At 47.0% G+C, this 18,621-nt stretch overlaps 1 protein-coding gene across 2 annotated transcripts in view; it reads right to left on the reverse strand.

The window, feature by feature from the left end:
- FOXK2 (forkhead box K2) overlaps window positions 1-4,864 on the reverse strand; it is a 51,263-nt gene extending 46,399 nt beyond the window's left edge. For both annotated transcript variants that reach the window (XR_008201021.1, XM_052657843.1), the window contains exon 1: window positions 4,452-4,864. Coding sequence is in view for 1 of the 2 variants with exons in the window: in XM_052657843.1 (XP_052513803.1) it covers window positions 4,452-4,864 (413 nt within the window). In the remaining variant the exon portion in view is untranslated. The remainder of the gene's footprint in view (window positions 1-4,451) is intronic.
- Between the last annotated feature and the right edge of the window lie 13,757 nt (window positions 4,865-18,621).

Consider the following 18,621-nt stretch of genomic DNA (forward strand, 5'->3'; position numbering starts at 1 on the left):
CTGGTGGGCTGCCGTCTATGGGGTCGCACAGAGTCGGACACGACTGAAGTAACTTAGCAGCAGCAGCAGCAGTAAAGTACAAGTAAGCTGGTTATTGGGTTATTTTTAACATAGTTAAGAAAGTTTTATGCTAAAATGGCTGCACTATACTCCCAATGTCTACAAATCAGGGATAATAGAAATGTATCTCAATTTGCCAAATGAATAAACATTGTAGCTTTAAAAAAATACATAGTGGCTCTTAAAAGCAACTAATTTGTACGCTGAGCACTTTTTAAAGTGCAAAGCACCTCTGCTCTGTTATGGATTTGCCATTACATGTTGCCCACTTCTGGGGAGCCCAGCAATCCGGGGCCGCACCTCTTAGCTCTGCCCACAAGCTGATCAGATAAAATGAAGGTGTTTCAGCCAGTCTGGCAGCCCTGAGACAAGAAAACATGCCAGACCTCACTAATGGCTCTGCTTAGGTCTCCAAAGACATCCTCATTTTATCATCTCCTACTGGGAACTCTATTCTGCTTCTAACCCTCATCTCACCTCTGTCCTTACAATATCTATACCCTGCCCACAACCACTTCTTATACCTCCACTCTCTCCCTCTCCTTCCCCCAGGAGGTCACACCCTGTCTCCTTCCTCACCCTCCAAAACACCCAACCACCAAGCCCACGGCTTCCCACGGAGGGTGACGTGCGAGGCACTGTCCCTTTCCCACAGCGCTCCTCTCTCGGCACTCCCTTCCTACTTCCCTCTTTCAGGGACTGATATGCTCTGGGAACCTTCATTCTGCCCAATCCCTACCATCTAAGCAGGACAGAGTCCCTGTGAGTTCTTCAGTTTCTTTCCTGGGAATCTTCACCTGCACAGCTCCAGAAGCCACTGTTTACTCAGTTCTCTCCCATCCTCACCTAAGAGGAAGCTCTCTGTGATTTAATGAGAAAGTCTTCAAGTGTGACATAACCAAACTTCATCTGCAAGTTAAAACATGCCACATAGGAAAGAGGAGGTGGTGGTGTATCACCAACTGATAGGCAGTTAGTGCAGCATAGAAACAGGGTCACTTTTCTAAATAGGTACAATGGCAATTCTGCATGTTAAGTTTCTCTGGGCAATAGTAAATTCAACTTGCTCTATTTATAAGTCTGGCTATTAGATATTTAGGATCTTACTGATTAAAAAATACATCAAATTCACTTGACATTTCAAAGTACACACAACTGTTAAAGAGTTGCTCATTTTTATTTATCAGTTCTACTCAGTTTGCTACCAGGGCGACAAGAAGAGCAACAACAGCAAACCCATACTCTCCTGCCTAACAGATCTTCCTAGAACACCTTACTACTCACTCAGGTGCCAGATCAGGTCCTTCGACAAACAGGGATCTTGTTCCTCAAACAAACAAGCAAAAAAAACATTCTTCATTCTCTCGCTGACCACCGTGAAAATGCTCCCCCACCAGGCCTAGGCAACTTCACACTCCACAAAGCTGTCCCCAGAATCCTTTCCAGCCTGAGTTCTACCTCTCCAGCACCAGGCAGCTGGCCCCAGTCACACCTGCAAGGCCACTCCACCTGCCCACTTCAGGAACCTGGCCCAGAGCTCCACAGACAACCCCCTCTCCCAGTCCCAATAAGAGCTGAACTTCCAACAAGTCAGATACTCCTGGAGAGGAAAACATTGCATTTCTGAATACCCAGCCCTGCATACTTGGTTACAAATTAAGGATTTTTGGAAATCACTTGTTTTCTGGAAAACCACATGCTTGCAACTCTTCATGTGTTCAGCCTACCCCCCCTACCGCCAACACACCCACTCACACACCAGTCCACACTATGTATTGAACTTACAAACACCATGGAGAAGGTGCTTGTACTTAGATCTTATCCAAATCATTTAAAATACTCATGACAGCCAACACACAGGATCACAGGCCTTATCTTCCTCTATTCCTCCCAAATTAATATTCAGTATTTTAATAAAATAGTGAACCATATTTCAAGTCTAAACTGCTTATGTACTCTTCTAAATTCTCTGGATATAAACTTTAAATACCATAAACTGCAAATTCATTTTAAAGATGGAATAAAATTATTATTCAAATAAGAGACCATCCAGAGACTGTCATATTTTTAAAACTCCTCAGTGACTTTTCAATCCAGTAAGCAAGTCTGAAATAAGCAGTAAGAATATTTCAACCTCTGGGGACTTCCCTAGTGATTCAGTGGTTAAGACTCCACATTTCCACTGCAGGGGGTACGGGTTCGACCCCTGGTCAGGGGAAACTAAGATCACTGCATACCTAGTCACTCTAAGTTACAGGTGCTTTCAAATGAATACAATTTGATTTTTCAATGTTAAAAAGAACTTAGAACATAAAACTGAGTTTAACTGAAAAAGAAAAAAATTTTTTTTCAGTTTGTCTGCATTTGGCTAGCACCAATCATCTTCACAGTTTCTTCCATTAACCTGTATCTGTTATCCCTTACACTAACAATTCAGAAATAAAGTGAAGTGAAAGTTGCTCAGTCGTGTCTGACTCTTTGTGACCCCATGGACTGTATAGTCCATGGAATTCTCCAGGCCAGAATACTGGAGTGGGTAGCCTTTCCCTTCTCCAGGGGATTTTCCAACCCAGGGATCAAACCCAGGTCTCCCTCATTGCAGGCGGATTTTTTACCAACTGAGCTATGAGGGAAGCCCCAACAATTTAGAAATAATGTCTTACAAAAAGGGAGGTACTGCAAAATCCTAACAGCTATCTACTCATCTCACACTATAAAAATGCCAAAACCCCTTTCATGAAAAAACCCACTCCCCTCTGTCAGTATGGGCACAGGTTCCCAGGGCCATAAGAAGTCCAGGGCGGGTAGCAGCCTGGGTGGCCCAAGGACTCTTCCCTGTGCAAGAGCAGGCGATGAAGGCCAGAGGCCTGGCCTCTACTCCACTGCCTTTCTTAATCATCTCATTTAAAGGCTCACTCCACCCCTCAGAAGTCTGAATTCTGCCTCCTCACAGAAAGTCCTTTTATTGCCATGTTTGGTATGTCAACACAAATAAATGGTTCTGGTTGAATGGCAAAAATACAATTTTCTTTAAAAATCTCAAACTTCTCAGAGTAAAATTATAATAATACTCTTTGTTATGACACCAAGTTATTTGCAAAAAACAAACTGCCTAACTAAGCAGCAGCTGTCAGATCTCTATCATTGATTTCAGGTGCTTTATAGAATAAATACACACAAACAGCATTCTGGTTTGAAAAATAACATTATTTGAAACATTCCCATCAAGGTTTAAAGAATTAGCTGGTACAGCTTTCCAGGCTAAGCAGTAACAGCACACGTGTACAAAAGTCAAGGAATAAAGAAAGCAACAAATCTTACCCCATCTCCAACAACCAAAAGCAGTCAAAAATTTCAGTTTGTGGAAGAAGGTTCTACTTAGAAACAATCTCGAAGTCCCTGAAGAATAATTACCATTTCCTAGACAGCAAGTTTGTTTTTCAAGTAGACTAAAGGCTAACCTCACAAAATCAGAGAACCAAGCTAAAATGCTCTGTAGTGGGACTGATAGTTCCCCACGAAGCTCACTTAGTTACAGTCTATATGACCTTTTAATAATCTCTAAGTAATTAAAAGATTTTCCAAAAAGTTACGTTGAAAGTACCTAGTTTTCCCAAAAATTTAGGGTTCAGAGCACAGATTTTAAAATTCATCATGCTTCAAGAGCTTTCACTTTCTAGGCTACAAAAAAACAATAAGAAAAAGAAGTCCTTGGCAGCTTAAGAAACACAGGCTTGAAATAATACACTACTGAAAACAGGTAAAACAAAAAGTAACATAATCCATCATCAGTCAAAACCATAGATTTTTGTTTTGGGCAGTTCCACCAACCAGACCAACGTTTCTAATCCACACTACCTAACATGCTAGTTATGAAAAATATCGTGCATACTCTCAGAACTGCACAGAGAACCCCAGAAAACCTCAGCCCACGTGGACAGCTGCCTGAGCCTCCAGCTTTGGGAAGGCGAGGGTGGGGGGTCCCGGGCTGGGAATGTAGTCTGCGTTTTGGTCCTGGGTACTAAGGATGAAGCCGGGACACTGGGGTCATGGACTGGGATCCTGCCAGAATGATGGAGTCAGGGTCTTAGTGTGATCATAGGGAAGAACAAGGCCAGATATCGAGATCTAGGTCCTGGTTGTGGGAGGATGGACAAGGGCTCGGGGTCGAAATGAGGTTTAGAGTCTCTGGGTTCTGACTGTGCCCTATTCGTGGCTAGGACTAGGCGAGGTTCGCTGGCGGGGGGCTGAGTCCCTCCTGGTAGTGGGTAGGGGTAGGGATCGTGGGTCAGAGCGGATTGAGAGTCGGTTGTCGGAGTCCGAGTCCCGCCGGTCAGGCCGCACCCCCGCCTGCGCCCCCAGGCCCTGGCCCTGGCCCTGGCCCCACTCACACGCGCGGCAGCTGCAGCGGCGGCGCCCCGCGCCTTTGGAACACCCCGTCCACGAACACGCCGTTCTTGCCGAGGCAGCGCAAGTAGAAGTCGCCGCCCGCGTCGGGCCCGGGCTGCGCCGACGGCTCCGGGGCCGCCCCGCCATGGCCGCCGCCGCCCGGGGGCGTGAAGATCTCGAGGTGGCGCCGCGAGATGAAGCTCGAGTGGCCCATGCTCACGTCCACCGAGCCCTGCGACGAGTTGCGCCCGATGGTCACCGAGCGCTTCTTCATCAGGTACTCGAACTCGCGGCCCTCGAGGCGCGCCACGGCCCAGCCGCCCGGCGGCGACCCGCCGCCCGCGCCCCCGCCACCCCCGGCCCCGCCGCCCGCGGGAGGCCCCCCCGCGCCCGGGAGCGCCGCGGCCGCCGCCATGGGCCTGCGAGGGCCCGGGCCGCCTTCCGCCGCCGCCACGGAGCTGAGGGCCGAGCGAGGCCGCCGGCCGGCGAGCGACGAGCGGCGGCGAGGGGCGGGACACGCGCGGCGCGCCGCGGGCCGGCGCCGGGCCGGTGACTGACGGCCGTGTCCGCCTATAGGGGCGGTGCACGGCAGTGGGGCTACCGGCAGCCGACCAATAGCGAGGCACGCCGGCAGTGCGCTTGCACGTCGGCCGCGGCGCCCGACGCAGGCGCGGCCCCGGGCGGCCTGGAAAACCCGAGATGGAGAAGGGAGGCCGCGGAGCCGACGCGCGGCACCACTGCGCGCAGTGCCGCGCGTGGGGCGGGGGCGGGAGCCGGGCTGGGGTCAAGGTCGGCGCGGGCAAGCGGCGGGGGCCTGCATGCGCCTCACCCGGCCCAGCGCTTTGCAGCTGCTGTCACGCGCGTACACTCAGGCTTGGCCGGAGCCTGCCGCGTGCTGGCAGCTGAAATCCAGGCGTTTCCACGGTTGCAGTGGCTGTGAGACCCCAGCGTGAGTGTCTGCGGGGCGGTGGGGAGGGGGAGGGGTGAGGGTCCGCAAGGGAGGAGGATGGGGAGGGTCCACGGGGGCGCGGGAAGGGGTACGGGGAGGGTGCAAGGGCGCAGACCAGCATCCGGGATGCCAAGGGCGCGGTGGGAGCGGGAAGCCCCGAGGGCCGCAGATCGGGCGCCGCTCACAGAGCCGGGCGCTTGGGGTTCTCTGTGTAACAACCTATTCTAAAGAAATGGAAATTAACGTATCCCTCTGAATGCGACATCTGCCTGTCTCATTTGCCGTAGATGTGTTTGTGGTTATAGTACAAACCCCTGGGGGTTCACACTGCTTTGCGCCGTAAGTGTGGCAGAGTATCCTAGACAGAAGAAATGTAGTTTCCGTTAAAGTCTCATACTTGGGAGAGATTTTAGGTTGTGATGAGACAAGAATGGAAATAATAAGGGGGGAAACCTTTCATTCACAAACAAAGCACAATTGATCCAAAGAAAGAACATCCCGTCAAGTATAAAGTAACTGACCTGAGTTCGGAGTCTGTGCTGCGTGCTGTTGAACTTATATAAGGCCGCTCACTAGAAACGTTCCCTTGCTTTTCATATTTTTTTTTTTTCATCAACACAGAGTATCCACCACATCCAGGGAACCCAAGCCAGAAGGTATAAAGAGGGTGAGCTTGTCCCACTGCACTGATGTGTCTCAAGGATGTCCCTACTATGTAGACATAAAGCTCCTTGATGAAAAGATGGACAATGCCCGGCAAGTGGAAATGGTAACTACCACATGGTTCTGAGAAGGAAAGCAATTACTGACACTGGCTCCAGACCAGAGGGGCTTGCACCATCCATTCCAAGTGCTCAGTGAACAGCTGCTGGGTACCAGGCACAGGACAGGCTTGCACAGAGACCAGTAAGCAGGCCCCGGCTGCCACGTTCCAGCCTGTGTGCAAGAAGGACCAAAGGGAAGCAGCACCCAACACCCACTGAGATGGAGGAGCAGCACCCAGGAGATGCCCTCAGGGTCTGGCAGCATTGCCGTTGTTTACATTGAGCCATGGAAGGAAGAGATGTGAAGGAGACATACCCGAACCAGGGCTTCCAAAGCTTTGTTCTTTCATCCAGGGGCTGTGTCCTTGCCGGACACAAGTGCGGGAAGAGAGCACGACCACAGGCCCCCTGCCTGGTGAGGCTTATGGAGGACCCACAGTGCACGCGTGAGCTCTTACAGGCACAGCCAGGGAGCCGCACAGAGGGCAGAGTGAGGGGACGAAGAGGCAGGCAGGAGGGTCAGGGGAGGAGGACACCTCCGACCCAAGGCCTGAGGGACATGACCTCTGGGCAGAGATCAAGGGCAGCAGCCCAGAGGTGGGAAGAGGCCCCTGCATGAGGGGAGAGACAGCCAGGGAGCCGTTCAGAGGCTGCTGCTCCACGAGGCCACATTCTCAGTTTCCTTACCTGCAAAAGGGACCCCGCAATGGCTGCTCTCAGAAGCCTCTTCCAGCTCAAACCCTCCATTCTGAGGCGGCTCTGGGGCTACCCTTCTTGAAAACCCTCTTTTTAGAAGAAAAGATTCGAACAAGGCCTGACACTTCCAGTGTTTCTATCCGAGCTGTCCTGACGGGGGAAAGTGCTATCAGAATTGTGATTCGGTCAGTAAACCCTCCTGCAGCATTCTCTGCCTGCCAGGTACTTCTCTAAGGACCGTCTGGATACCGGCTCAGGCCATCCTCATGATACACCTCTGACTGACGGAAGCTCTGACTGCCCGCATATTACTGCTAGGAGGCAGAGAGGTTGACTAACTTGCCCATGTCAGCAGACCCAGTCTGCCCTTCATTACTTTGCTGGAGAAACAAAAACAAGGCTTCCTGTGTGCCCTTCACAGTAGAGAGGATGCATACTGACAATAAAATAATCGTGAACTTTGATACTCTTTAAGAAACAAAAATTCAGAGTAACCACCACCACTGGAACTGGTTTCTAACAGAATAATATGCACAATTCGTGATGAGAAGTCCTGTGATCTTGAAAATGTAATGCCGGGTTTCATATTTTCCTACTAAAAAACCTTCAGAAGCTCATGGTTAGACACCAGAGGGAAGCCAGACCCAGCAGTCTGTTTCCTCCCTGTCCAGCTCCTGCCCAACTTTCCCAGTTCTTCCCACTACTCCCAGGTGGCCTGGAGGACCTGTGCCCACCAGCCCCTTGGCACTGCCTGCACCCAGCTCTACCCTAACCGCCACTTGCCCATTGATCCCTGCATTCCACCTTTGTTCATCAGCTGCCTGTACCCGGCACCGTCCCCCCACCTATCCAATTGCTTTTTGCACAAAGTATTCCAGTGCTGAGGCAACTCTGCTAGGCTCTCCAGGGCTCCAGACTTCCTAACTTGCTGTGTTCTGTGACAATTAATAACATAGAACCTCCCTTGCCATCGTTACTTACTTTCTGTACTGTTACTTTTCATGAGTTTGTGGTATATGCCTTGTCTCCCTGACCCTGTTACTACAGACCTTGAGCTGTATATCTGACTCACTCCCAGTGATGGGCACTCAGCACGAAGCTGCCTCGGGAAATCAGGCCACTCCATCCATCTGACTGGGCTGCCAGGCGCCGCTTTCATCTCTGTCCTTGGCTGGGGGTAGCCTGTCCATCTCGGCAAGATGGAGACAGCACTTTGAATTGCATGGAAAAAAATGTACTCTACAGAGAGGAGACAAATATGGCCAAGCTTTCAGAGGAAATATAAGGTATGTTCATTAAAATATGTCCCTGCTGATAATCAGCCCTGGAAATTCAAAAGGTGTTACCTTGAATAAATGTTATTTTTCACATTTCTGACTGTCTTCTTTATAAAAAATACAAACACCATGGAGTAAATTTCATATTACCATAAACTTTTTGCTACCCAGGATTCTGAGATGAATGAAATATTCTATCTGGGGACTTCCCTGGGGGTCCAGTGGTTAAGACTCAGTGCTCCCAATGCTGGGGGCCTGGGTTCCATCCCCAGTCAGGGAACTAGATCCCATGTGCCACAGCTAAGACCCAGCACAGCCAAATAAATAATTTTTAAAAATATTCCATTTGATCAAACATCCTTGACTCTGAGGCAGGAATATGGTTGTTCTTACGTTCCTATCTCAGCATCACAGTAGCAAGTAGGTAGTAGGTATTCCATATATTTGTCAAACCATAGAGCTGGATTGAGGTCCACTTGGTAGAGAGACTGAAATTTATCATGATGATATCACTTATGTGTGGAATCTGATATATGACACAGATGAACTTATCTGTGAAGCAGAGTCACAGACGTAGAAAACAGACCTGTGGTTGCCACGGGGGTGGGAGGGTGGGGAGGGAAGGACTGGGAGTTTGTGATTAGCAGATGCAAGCTATTACGTATAGGATGGATAAACAACCAGGTCCTACTGTACAGTCTGGGGAACTCTATTCAATACCCTGCAATAAACCATAACAGAAAAGAATAGGAAAAAGAATGTATGTCTCTATATAACTGAATTACTTTGCTGTACAGCAGAAATTAACACAATGTTGTAAACCAATTATATATACTTCAGTAAAATAAGACAAATGGAGCATATGACTATGACGTTTCAAATAATTGTGACACAGTCACAACCACCTGACATTCAAACCTTATGTGTATTTTCTTGACAATTCAGGAGGCATTTCACGATCTCATGGCGCCTTATCATCATGATTATGAATACTGTTTTTTTCACTGCCATACTATATGCAGAGAAAAGAAAAAGAAAGTGAAAGTCACTCAGTCGTGTCCAACTCTTTGTGACCCCATGGGCTATATATAGAATGGGGATCTTCCCTACCCAGGGATCGAACCCAGGTCTCCCACATTGCAGATGGATTCTTTACCAGCTGAGCCACCAGGGAAACCTAAGAATACTGGAATGGGTAGCCTACTCCTTCTCCAGGGGATCTTCCTGACCCAGGGATCGAACCGGTCTCTTGCATTACAGGCAGATTCTTTACTGGCTGAGCTATCTATCAGGGAAGCCCCTATATGCAGAGAAGAACCTGCCAACTTGAATTTCATCCTGATTGGTTTAGTTAACTGTATTGGTACAGATCACTAAACAAAAGCAATGTATTCTTTAATATTGATTTGCTAAGTTTGTTATATAGCCCAATTGGTCTGTAGAATCAATATTATCCCACTCAAATCCCTAGTTGGCTTGCTTGTAGGAACTGACAAGCTGATTCTGATATTCATAGAGAGGTGCAAAGGATCAAGATGATCTTGAAGAACTAAGTTTGAAGGATTTATGGCTATATTAATACAAGTTAAAGTAAAGCTATAGTAACCAAGTGAATATAACATGCCTTTTCTAATTCAGCTTTTAACAAAAAGCTAATAAAATACAGTATAGCTATAGTTTTCGAATCAACATAAAGCTATACTAATCAAAATTGTGTGGCAGTGGTGTAAGAGTAGACAGACCAGTGGAACAGTAAAAAGTCCAGAAATAGACCTCCACATATAGAATCAATTGATTTTAACAGAGGTGCCAAAGTTACTCTGTAGGGAAAGGGCAATGTGATATAATCAATATATACCTGGTCTCTGCCCCTGGTTCCTGACACAGAGCTCTTAAATCCCTTGGAATTTCCTGGGTATAGGAGCATCTTTCGTTGTAATGAGGCAACTCCAGACGAGCTCATGGATGGGGGCTGGTCACCAGAAAGACCAAGCCAGCATTAGACGCCAAAGTTTTAGCCCCACCACTGTCCTCTGGGAGAGGGACTGAAGATTGTTCATCAAAGATGACTATATGATGAAACTTCCATGAAAGTCTTTAAATTATGGGATTCAGAGAGCTCCTAGGTCAGTGAACACATGCATGTGCCAGGAGAGGGGTACTCTGATCCCACACGGGCAGAAGCTCCATTGAAGATCCTTCTGGGCTATATCCCTTGTATCTCCTCATCTGGCTGTTGAGCTATATCTTTTAGAATGTCCTCTATAATAAGTCCATCATCATAACTATTTCCCTGGGTTTTGTGAGCCATTTTATCAAATTACTGAACCTGAGGGTGTCGTGGGAACGCCTGTTTGTAGCCACGTGGGATAGAAATGTTTAAGTATGGGTACCCTGCGGGCCTACTACTTACAATTGGTGTCTGAAGTGGGGACAGTCTTGTGGGATGGGGCCCTCAACCTGTGGGGTCTGCAGTAACCCCAGGTAGTTCTGTGAGAACTGAATTAAATTGTAGGTGGCCCACCTGGCGTCCACAGAGAACTGGAAATTGCTTGGTATGGAAAATCCATACATCTGGTGTCAGAGGTGTTGTGTGTAGAGAAACTTTTTCTTTAGGAAGTCTATTCAATAAATTGCTGGAATAACAGGATATCTGAATAATCATCATCATCACAAATGAGCAATCTGTATCTTTCACCATACAGAAAAATTAATTGGAGATAGATCATAGAGCTGTATGTAATAGCTGAAACTATCAAGCTTCCGAAAAGGAAACAGGAAACTATCCTTGTGTCTTTTGGGTTGCAGGACCCCGAAAGTGAAAACCATAACAGGAAAAAAATTAATAAAAGTTATGAAAAAATAAATAGGCAAGAGTCTTGAACAGCTACTTCACAAGAGAAGATATATGAATGATCCATATACTCAAGGAGAGATGTTTGATATCATTAATCATCAGGGAAATGCAAATTAAAACCATAAGAATACTGGAAGAATGGCAAAAATTAGTAAAAGCAACCTTACCAAGTGAAGCAATGCAAACTCTCCTAAATTGTCAGTGGTAATATAAGTTGGTACCATCACTGCAAAATAGTCTGGCAGCTTCTTATTACAGTAAGACTCTGAGTTTCCAATGCAAGGGGCACAGATTCAATCCCCGGTTAGAAACTAAGATCCCACATGCCACACGGAGTGGCCAAAAAACAAGTTTTAAAAAAATGAGACAGGTTTATTACTGTTTTTTATTATGGTAGAGGGCAGAATCCTAAGCAGTGGGAGTAGCTCGTGTGAACATTCTGAGTGAGTGTTGTTCTGGGCCTTTCCTGGTGAGTAGGCGGAAGATCAACCCTGATCATTTTCCTTATTAATACATAAAGTATTGATTAATTAATTAGAGAATGAACAATAAAGAATTATAAAGTGAAGAAGAAAATGTTAGTCACTCAGTTGTGACTCTTTGTGACCCTGTGGGCTACAGGCCTGTCCATGGAATTCTCCAGGCAATAATACTGGAGTGGGTTGCCATTTCCTTCTCCAGGGGATCTTCCTAAACTGATCTTCCTTCCTGATCACAGGGAAAGGCCCAGAACAACACTCACTCAGCTGTTCACATGAGTTACTCCCACTTACTAGGATTCTGCCCTTTTCCTTAATAAAAAAGAATAGTAAACATGTCTCACCTTTTTAACTTTTTTTTTTTCCCTGTCACACCCGAGATTGAACCCGGGTCTCCTGCATTGCAGGCAGACTCTTTACCATCTGAGCCACCAGGGAAGAGAATGAATGATAAAGAATGATAAAGCGCCCACGCCCCGTGCACTGGAAGCTCAGAGTCTTAACCACTGGACCACCAGGGAAGTCCCACATGTCTTACTTTCGTAATGACAATTTTAAAATACAATTAAGGTTGGAAAACATAAGTAGGTCACTTAAAAATTGGTAAAATGTTTTAAACTCCATTTGATTTTTGGAAAGAATGAGTTTTATAGGTGAATAATACATTCCTAGTTGAATTTCATTCATTATCAAAAGCTTCAGAGATAAATCTTATAATACCAATTTAAAAAAATACTGAAAATACCCTTAAATTTACTGATAATAACTGGGCTGGAAAGTATGTTTCCAATCCTTCACCACCAAAAGCCCTTCTCCAAAGACCTCCCTTAGGTGATTTGGAAACTGGTGGGGCTGTATTAATACTTTATGTATTAATTATTAATCCTTATTAATACATAAAGTCCTACACACACACACCACAGACCCCTACCACGTAAGTGTAGCTCTAGCCATTCCACCCCTAGGTATTTACCCAAGAGAGAAGAAAGCAGATGCCTGCAAAATTGCTTATTGAAGAATGTTCATAACAGCTCTATTCATAATAACCAAAGTGAAAGTGAAGTTGCTTAGTCATGTCTGACTCTTTGAGACCCCATGGACTGTAGCCTACCAGGTTCCTCCTGGTTCCTCCTCTGTCCATGAGATTTTCCAGGCAGGAACACTGGAGTGGGTTGCCGTTTCTTGGGATTGAACTCAGGTCTCCCACATTGTAGACAGACGCTTTACCATCTGAGCCACCAGAGAAGTCAGGCCCAAACAACCCAAGCGCCTTCAACAGGCAAGTAAGAAACAAATGGAGGGGCTGAGCACAGCAGGACAGGAGCGCCTCCCAGATTCCAGGGAGGTGGCGCAGGCTCTCTTGAGACCTTTTGTGCTTCCTCGTATCAGCATTTTGTGGAAAGTGTTTCGAGTTTCCACAGAAAGGTCATTCAAATAGAGCAAAGCTTGAAGTGTGGTGTCTTCAGACCTGGATGTTCCAGGTGCAGGAATTTACAAGTTACCAGCACAGTTGTGCTTGGTTGATTCCTGCAGGGTTCAAAATGGAAATTCACACAGTTCTGTAATGTACATCAGTGGCAGCTGGCTGAATATACTAGGACAGTCACACATGAAAGAAATGAAGGGGTGACTCTGCCCAGGTGTGGTAATGATGTGTGTGCCCCATAGGGCTGATCTACCACCTACTCACCAGGAAAGGCCCAGAACAACACTCACTCAGCTGCTCACATGAGCTACTTCCATTTATTAGCATTCTGCCCTTTTCCCTAATAAAAAAGTAATAAACATGTCTCACTTTTCTTTTTTTTTTTTTACTTTTTTTTGCCACACTTCACAGCATGTGGGATCTTAGTTTACCAACCAGGGATTGAACCCACAACCCCTGCATTGGAAGCTCAGAGTCTTAACCACTGGACCACTAGAGAAATCCCACATGTCTCACTAATGTAATTGCAATTTAAAATTACATTTTCATTAGAGCACTTAACAATTGGTAAAATGTTATAAACTCCATCTGATTTTTGGAAATGGAATTTTATCGGTGAAAACTAAACACATTCCTAGTTGAACTGCATTCTTTAAAAAAAATGAGAGCTTCAGAAATAAATCTTATAATACCAATTTAAAAAAGAAAATTCTGAAAATACCCTTAAATTTATTGATATTAACTGGACCTGAAAGTGTGTTTCTAATCCTCCTCCACCAAAATCTCTTCTCCAAAGACCTCTCTTAGGTGATTTGGAAACTGGGGGAGGCATGATCACTCTGTACGCCTGAGGGCAGAAAGCGGGTCTGTGGGTGTGTCTCTATGTAATTCTTCACAGGTATCATAGAAACCATTACATATTTGGCTATGTGTACAGTACTTACCTCCTGGATTAAGGCAATGGTCCCGGAAAGGCAGCCCTCCCTTAGAATGTGCCCTGGGGCAGATGGCCCTGCACAGGCTGTCCCCTATGCCTCTGTGTTCTAAGCCATATTTACCTAAGTTTGAGAAGAACACCAGGGACCGCCTGGAGGCAGGAGTTGAAGGTATGAGGCGCATGCCCCTTGTAGTGACCAGTGTGTCCCAGGGCCAGCCAGGTCAGTGGCCTTAGCATCACCAGTCAAGGATGTTAGTGTCCCCCAAAACACAGTAGGACAGAAAATTCAACAGCTAAAGGCTGTTTCTGAATAAGGAGCTTCTATTGCCTTGACTCAGGGGCCCCATCTCCAGCCCCACTCCACCTGGGCTGTAGCTTCTCAGTGTTTGTCTAAGCATCCCTGGTCCTCTCATTGCCTGAGCTCTAAACCTCTGGGGAAATTTTGATTCATGGGCTACTCATCACCCATTCATGCATTCATTTTTTCATTCATTCATTCACTAGCTTGTCCACTCATCAAACATTCTTCATGCTGAGCCCAGTGCTGGATGCCCTGGCCCACAGGGAGCAAAGGGGACACAGGCCCCACCTTCATTAGGCCAGGAAAGGGAGGCAGCCTTGATTCAGCACTCCTCACCTAGACCAGCAACCCAAATTCCCTCACACATAGTCAGCTCCCTTCCCCGGGTTCCCCTCCACTCACATGCTAACCAAGCCACCTGAATGGAAGACCCAGCTCCCATGGTGCCTCCATCAGCCACCCCAGCCACGTGCTGCACAGTGAGAGCTGCTCCTCCCTTGGACCTGCTTTGTACCCTCCTGGTTTCCAGCTCACAGTCTGGGACAGTCATTATGCACATTATCCCAACAGGACCCTGAGCTTGGAGGTGGAGCTCCTGATTAGTGCTGGCCTGATGCAGAGTAAGTTTGGGAAAGTGACCTAATGAGTGAGTGATTATATTCCAATTAGTTACTGTCCACTGGCCCAGGTGGAAAACTTCTCCAAAGCCTATGGATTGAAACACAGAGGACCAAGATGTAAACTGCCCCTTATCCTGCTGGCCCTGGGTTAGGGATAAGAAATTGAGAGGAAGCAGGCAGTCAGAACATGAGCATGGAAGCTGATGCAACTCTTCTGTAGAGAATTCTGGTGGCAAAAATCAAAGGTAAACATGTCACTTCAACATCAATACAGAGCTACATCCACAGGAGACACCGTGCTTCATTTAGGAAATAAAAAGATGCGACACAAACCCTGCCTCTAACAAATCAAACACCACAGTTGTTAAAAGTGGGCGAAGAAGATTTCTTATGTTGTATAGTGAGCTACAGAGAAGTAAGGAGGGGCTGGAGGAAACCACGTGTTTCCGGACTAGAGCTGGAAACATCAGTATGAACTCACTTCAGCCTTCATATGACACAGCACAAGGGCCTGAAGAAATTCATTTTCCTGTGGTGGAACTCCTTACTCATTCACCACTCAATCGCTGGACGTGGTATATGATTATTTCATGACATAGTCATGAAGCTCAGTACTTGTAGGGGCAATAAGCAATGTATTTGAGTTGCACTTGTAGTTGCCTTAAATTCAGATTAACTTCGTATACTTTTAAAGAATTACCGATCATATCAAAATTGAAACAGAAGGAAGTATCTTACTGGAAAGAAGGAAAAAAGGGGAAAAAAAAACTAAAAAAGTCTGGCAGAAACTTCAAAATATCAAAAAGTATACCACAATGGCGGAGAAGGCAATGGCACCCCACTCCAGTACTCTTGCCTGGAAAATCCCATGGATGGAGGAACCTGGTGGGCTGCCGTCTATGGGGTCGCACAGAGTCGGACACGACTGAAGCCACTTAGCAGCAGCAGCAGCAGCAGCAGCAGCATACCACAATGGAAACTAAAAACTGTAATGATAAAAAACATGGAAGAATCATGATAGCCAAGAAAATATGGGTAATAAAAATGATAACAGATGAAAGGTATTATGAGAGTCAGAACATTTCTTAACAGGAAGCAAAAAAAAAAAAAAAAAAAAACCAGAAGGGGAAAAAAAAAAGCGGAAGATGATGGTAACAGAAAGGAAAACCACAACCTTCCAGTCAGCAGGACACAGCAGGTGGCCCCACCCACTGATTATATACTTCATTGATCACTGTGGTGCTTCACTAAACCTGTTAGAATGAACAATAATTCCCTCAACTCTGTTTAATTAAAAATGTTTTTTTCGAAATTGTAATCCCATTTACAAAGAATCAAGGTACAATGGACAAAAAAGTTGCTTCTTGAAATATTTTGAGTTATTTTTTAACAGGAAATCTGTTACATGATATTGGCTAGCCTATTCCAAGACTAAACATTGCCTGTATTGTTTTGCATTACAGTTTTCAACAAGACAGATATCACTTACATCAGACTTTCCTTTTAGTGAATATCTTTAGAACCATCAAAACTCATGGACTGCACACAGCATATAAGCATGCTTATTTGAATGCTGTGTCTGACTCTGCAACCCCATGAACTGCAGCTAGCCAGGCTCCTCTGTCCATGGAATTTTCCAGGCAAGAGTACTGGAGTGGGTTGCCATTTCTTCCTCTAGGAGATCTTCCCCACCCAGGGATCAAACTCTCCTCTCCTGTTGTCTCCTGGATTGGCAGACAGATTCTTTATCACTGAGTCACCTGGGAAGTCCATGTTTGGCCACACACGAATCACATTAACAGAGTAGGCTCCTTCTGCAAGGAGGGCAGAAACACACTTGATCCAATTAGTTTAGATGAGTAAAGCAAACATGGAAAGCGTTTTCCATTTCTTCCTGATCTGACATGAAATACAGATCATGGACTACATGACAACAAAGCTCCTAACAAGCTACTGGGAGGCCACCACTGATTAGAGGTGGATCGTTAGCTCCAGACACAGTATGCTGCTGCTGCTGCTAAATCACTCAGTCGTGTCCGACTCTGTGCGACCCCATAAAAGGCGGCCCACCAGGCTCCCCCGTCCCTGGGATTCTCCAGGCAAGAACGCTGGAGTGGGTTGCCATTTCTTTCTCCAATGCATGAAAGTGAATGAAAGTGAAGTCGCTCCATCGTGTCCGACTCCTAGCGACCCCATGGACTGCAGCCTACCAGGCTCCTCCGTCCATGGGATTTTCCAGGCAAGAGTACCAGACACAGGATAGGTTTGGCCAAATCTGAGGGCAACCCTAAAATAGTAACATTACCAAAGGAACGCAAGGCTAACAACCTTTTCCAAACTACTACTAAGAGCAAAATTTGATGAACCCCGCTCAAAAGTGAATTATCTTTCTGTTTACCCTGTACAAACAGTATTACCAAATCATTCCCATATAAAGGAGTAATTAAGGTCTGCATTTTAAAAATTGGGGGAAAAAATGAGGCGTGTTAGGCAGTTAACTAGAGAAAAGCTTTGTGCTTTGCTTTAAGTTTGTGATATTAATCAGCTGTGTATAATTGACTTTTCTTATTCTAATCAACATTCACCTTCATATCTAATTTCGCATTCTTGTGAAAAAAAGGATCTCCAAACTTCACTAACTGGAGACCCCACCCATCCTGGGCCCTGCGGGGAGCGGGACACCTGGAGCCCGATCTGGAGCGCGCGGGGTCTAAGTGGCCAGGCTGTCTGTCAGCGTGACCCCGGCGAAGGGGCAGCTCCGGAGGTCACTGTCTAACGTGCAGCACTCAGGATACCCTTACGCACGCCGCAAGGTGCGAAACGCACAAATCCCACTGGGGAGCGCGGGAGCGCGGACGTCGCACGCAGACGTCCTCAGAACACGTGAGTGCCAGGCCACGTGACCACGCCCACATGACCGCCTGCGCTGCTGTGAGGGAGAAACCCGGTTCTGCCGACACCCGGCGAGTTCGCGGCTGACTCCGCGGGCGAGCGGGCGTCGTCTGCCGCTCCAGTCGCCGACAAGTGGAGCGGGTGCCGGGCTTGGCCGTGGGCCCAGGGTCCCGGGTCGACAGAGCTTTAGGCCGAAAGCGAGGCGGCCTCCTCGCGAGCGGGAACGGAGAGCTCCTTCGCTTTGCTTCTCCGCTCTCACTTCTCGGGTGTGCTGAGGAGACACAGGCGCTGTCTCGCCTTTCTAGGGCACTGCCTATGGGCGGTGAGGTACTGAAAAGAGAAACCCTTTCGCAAGAGCAGAATCCTGTCACTGTAAAGCCCCCTGGTTTGCCGGGAGCGGTGTTGTGTAGGGTGTGGTGAAGACAGTGGGGGTCCCGAAGGGAAAGCAGATTAAGTCCGCGCGCGGACTTAGGGTCTGTCCCGACGTGGCCTAGCTCTCAGGTGGCTGGCTGCCCGCTCTGTCGGCAACCGATAGTGGGATGGAGGCTTGGTCACTATAACTTGTACGTGGGGGTCAGCCAAGGCAAGCTTGGTGGGAGACTGCATGTTGTCTCCTTCCCTGTCGCCACAGCCAGTTCAGTCCGACGGTGAAACATCAGCAGGATGGCTGAAAAGAGTCTGACAGACATCTGCAGACTAGCTAGGCAACCTGGGTCAGCCTTTCCCACAGTGGAGACCTTTGGAAGAGGTTTCGCGTGGAACATGAATCTTCTCAAATTCTGCACCGCTTCGGAGAAGTCTCTCCGCACACATCATCAGAAAGCTCTTTGACCCGAATCCTCCAATCTGGTTTTGTCTAAGCCCTGCCCCCGGCATTGATGAGATGTGCGGCCCAGAGGCTACCTTTTTCCCTCCGGATGTACCTATGTAGTTAGATTTATCAGGCTCGAACAATATCCTAGACATCTTGGGCG

Source organism: Budorcas taxicolor, chromosome 19, assembly GCF_023091745.1.
Source record: "Budorcas taxicolor isolate Tak-1 chromosome 19, Takin1.1, whole genome shotgun sequence".
NCBI classification, from domain to species: domain Eukaryota; kingdom Metazoa; phylum Chordata; class Mammalia; order Artiodactyla; family Bovidae; genus Budorcas; species Budorcas taxicolor.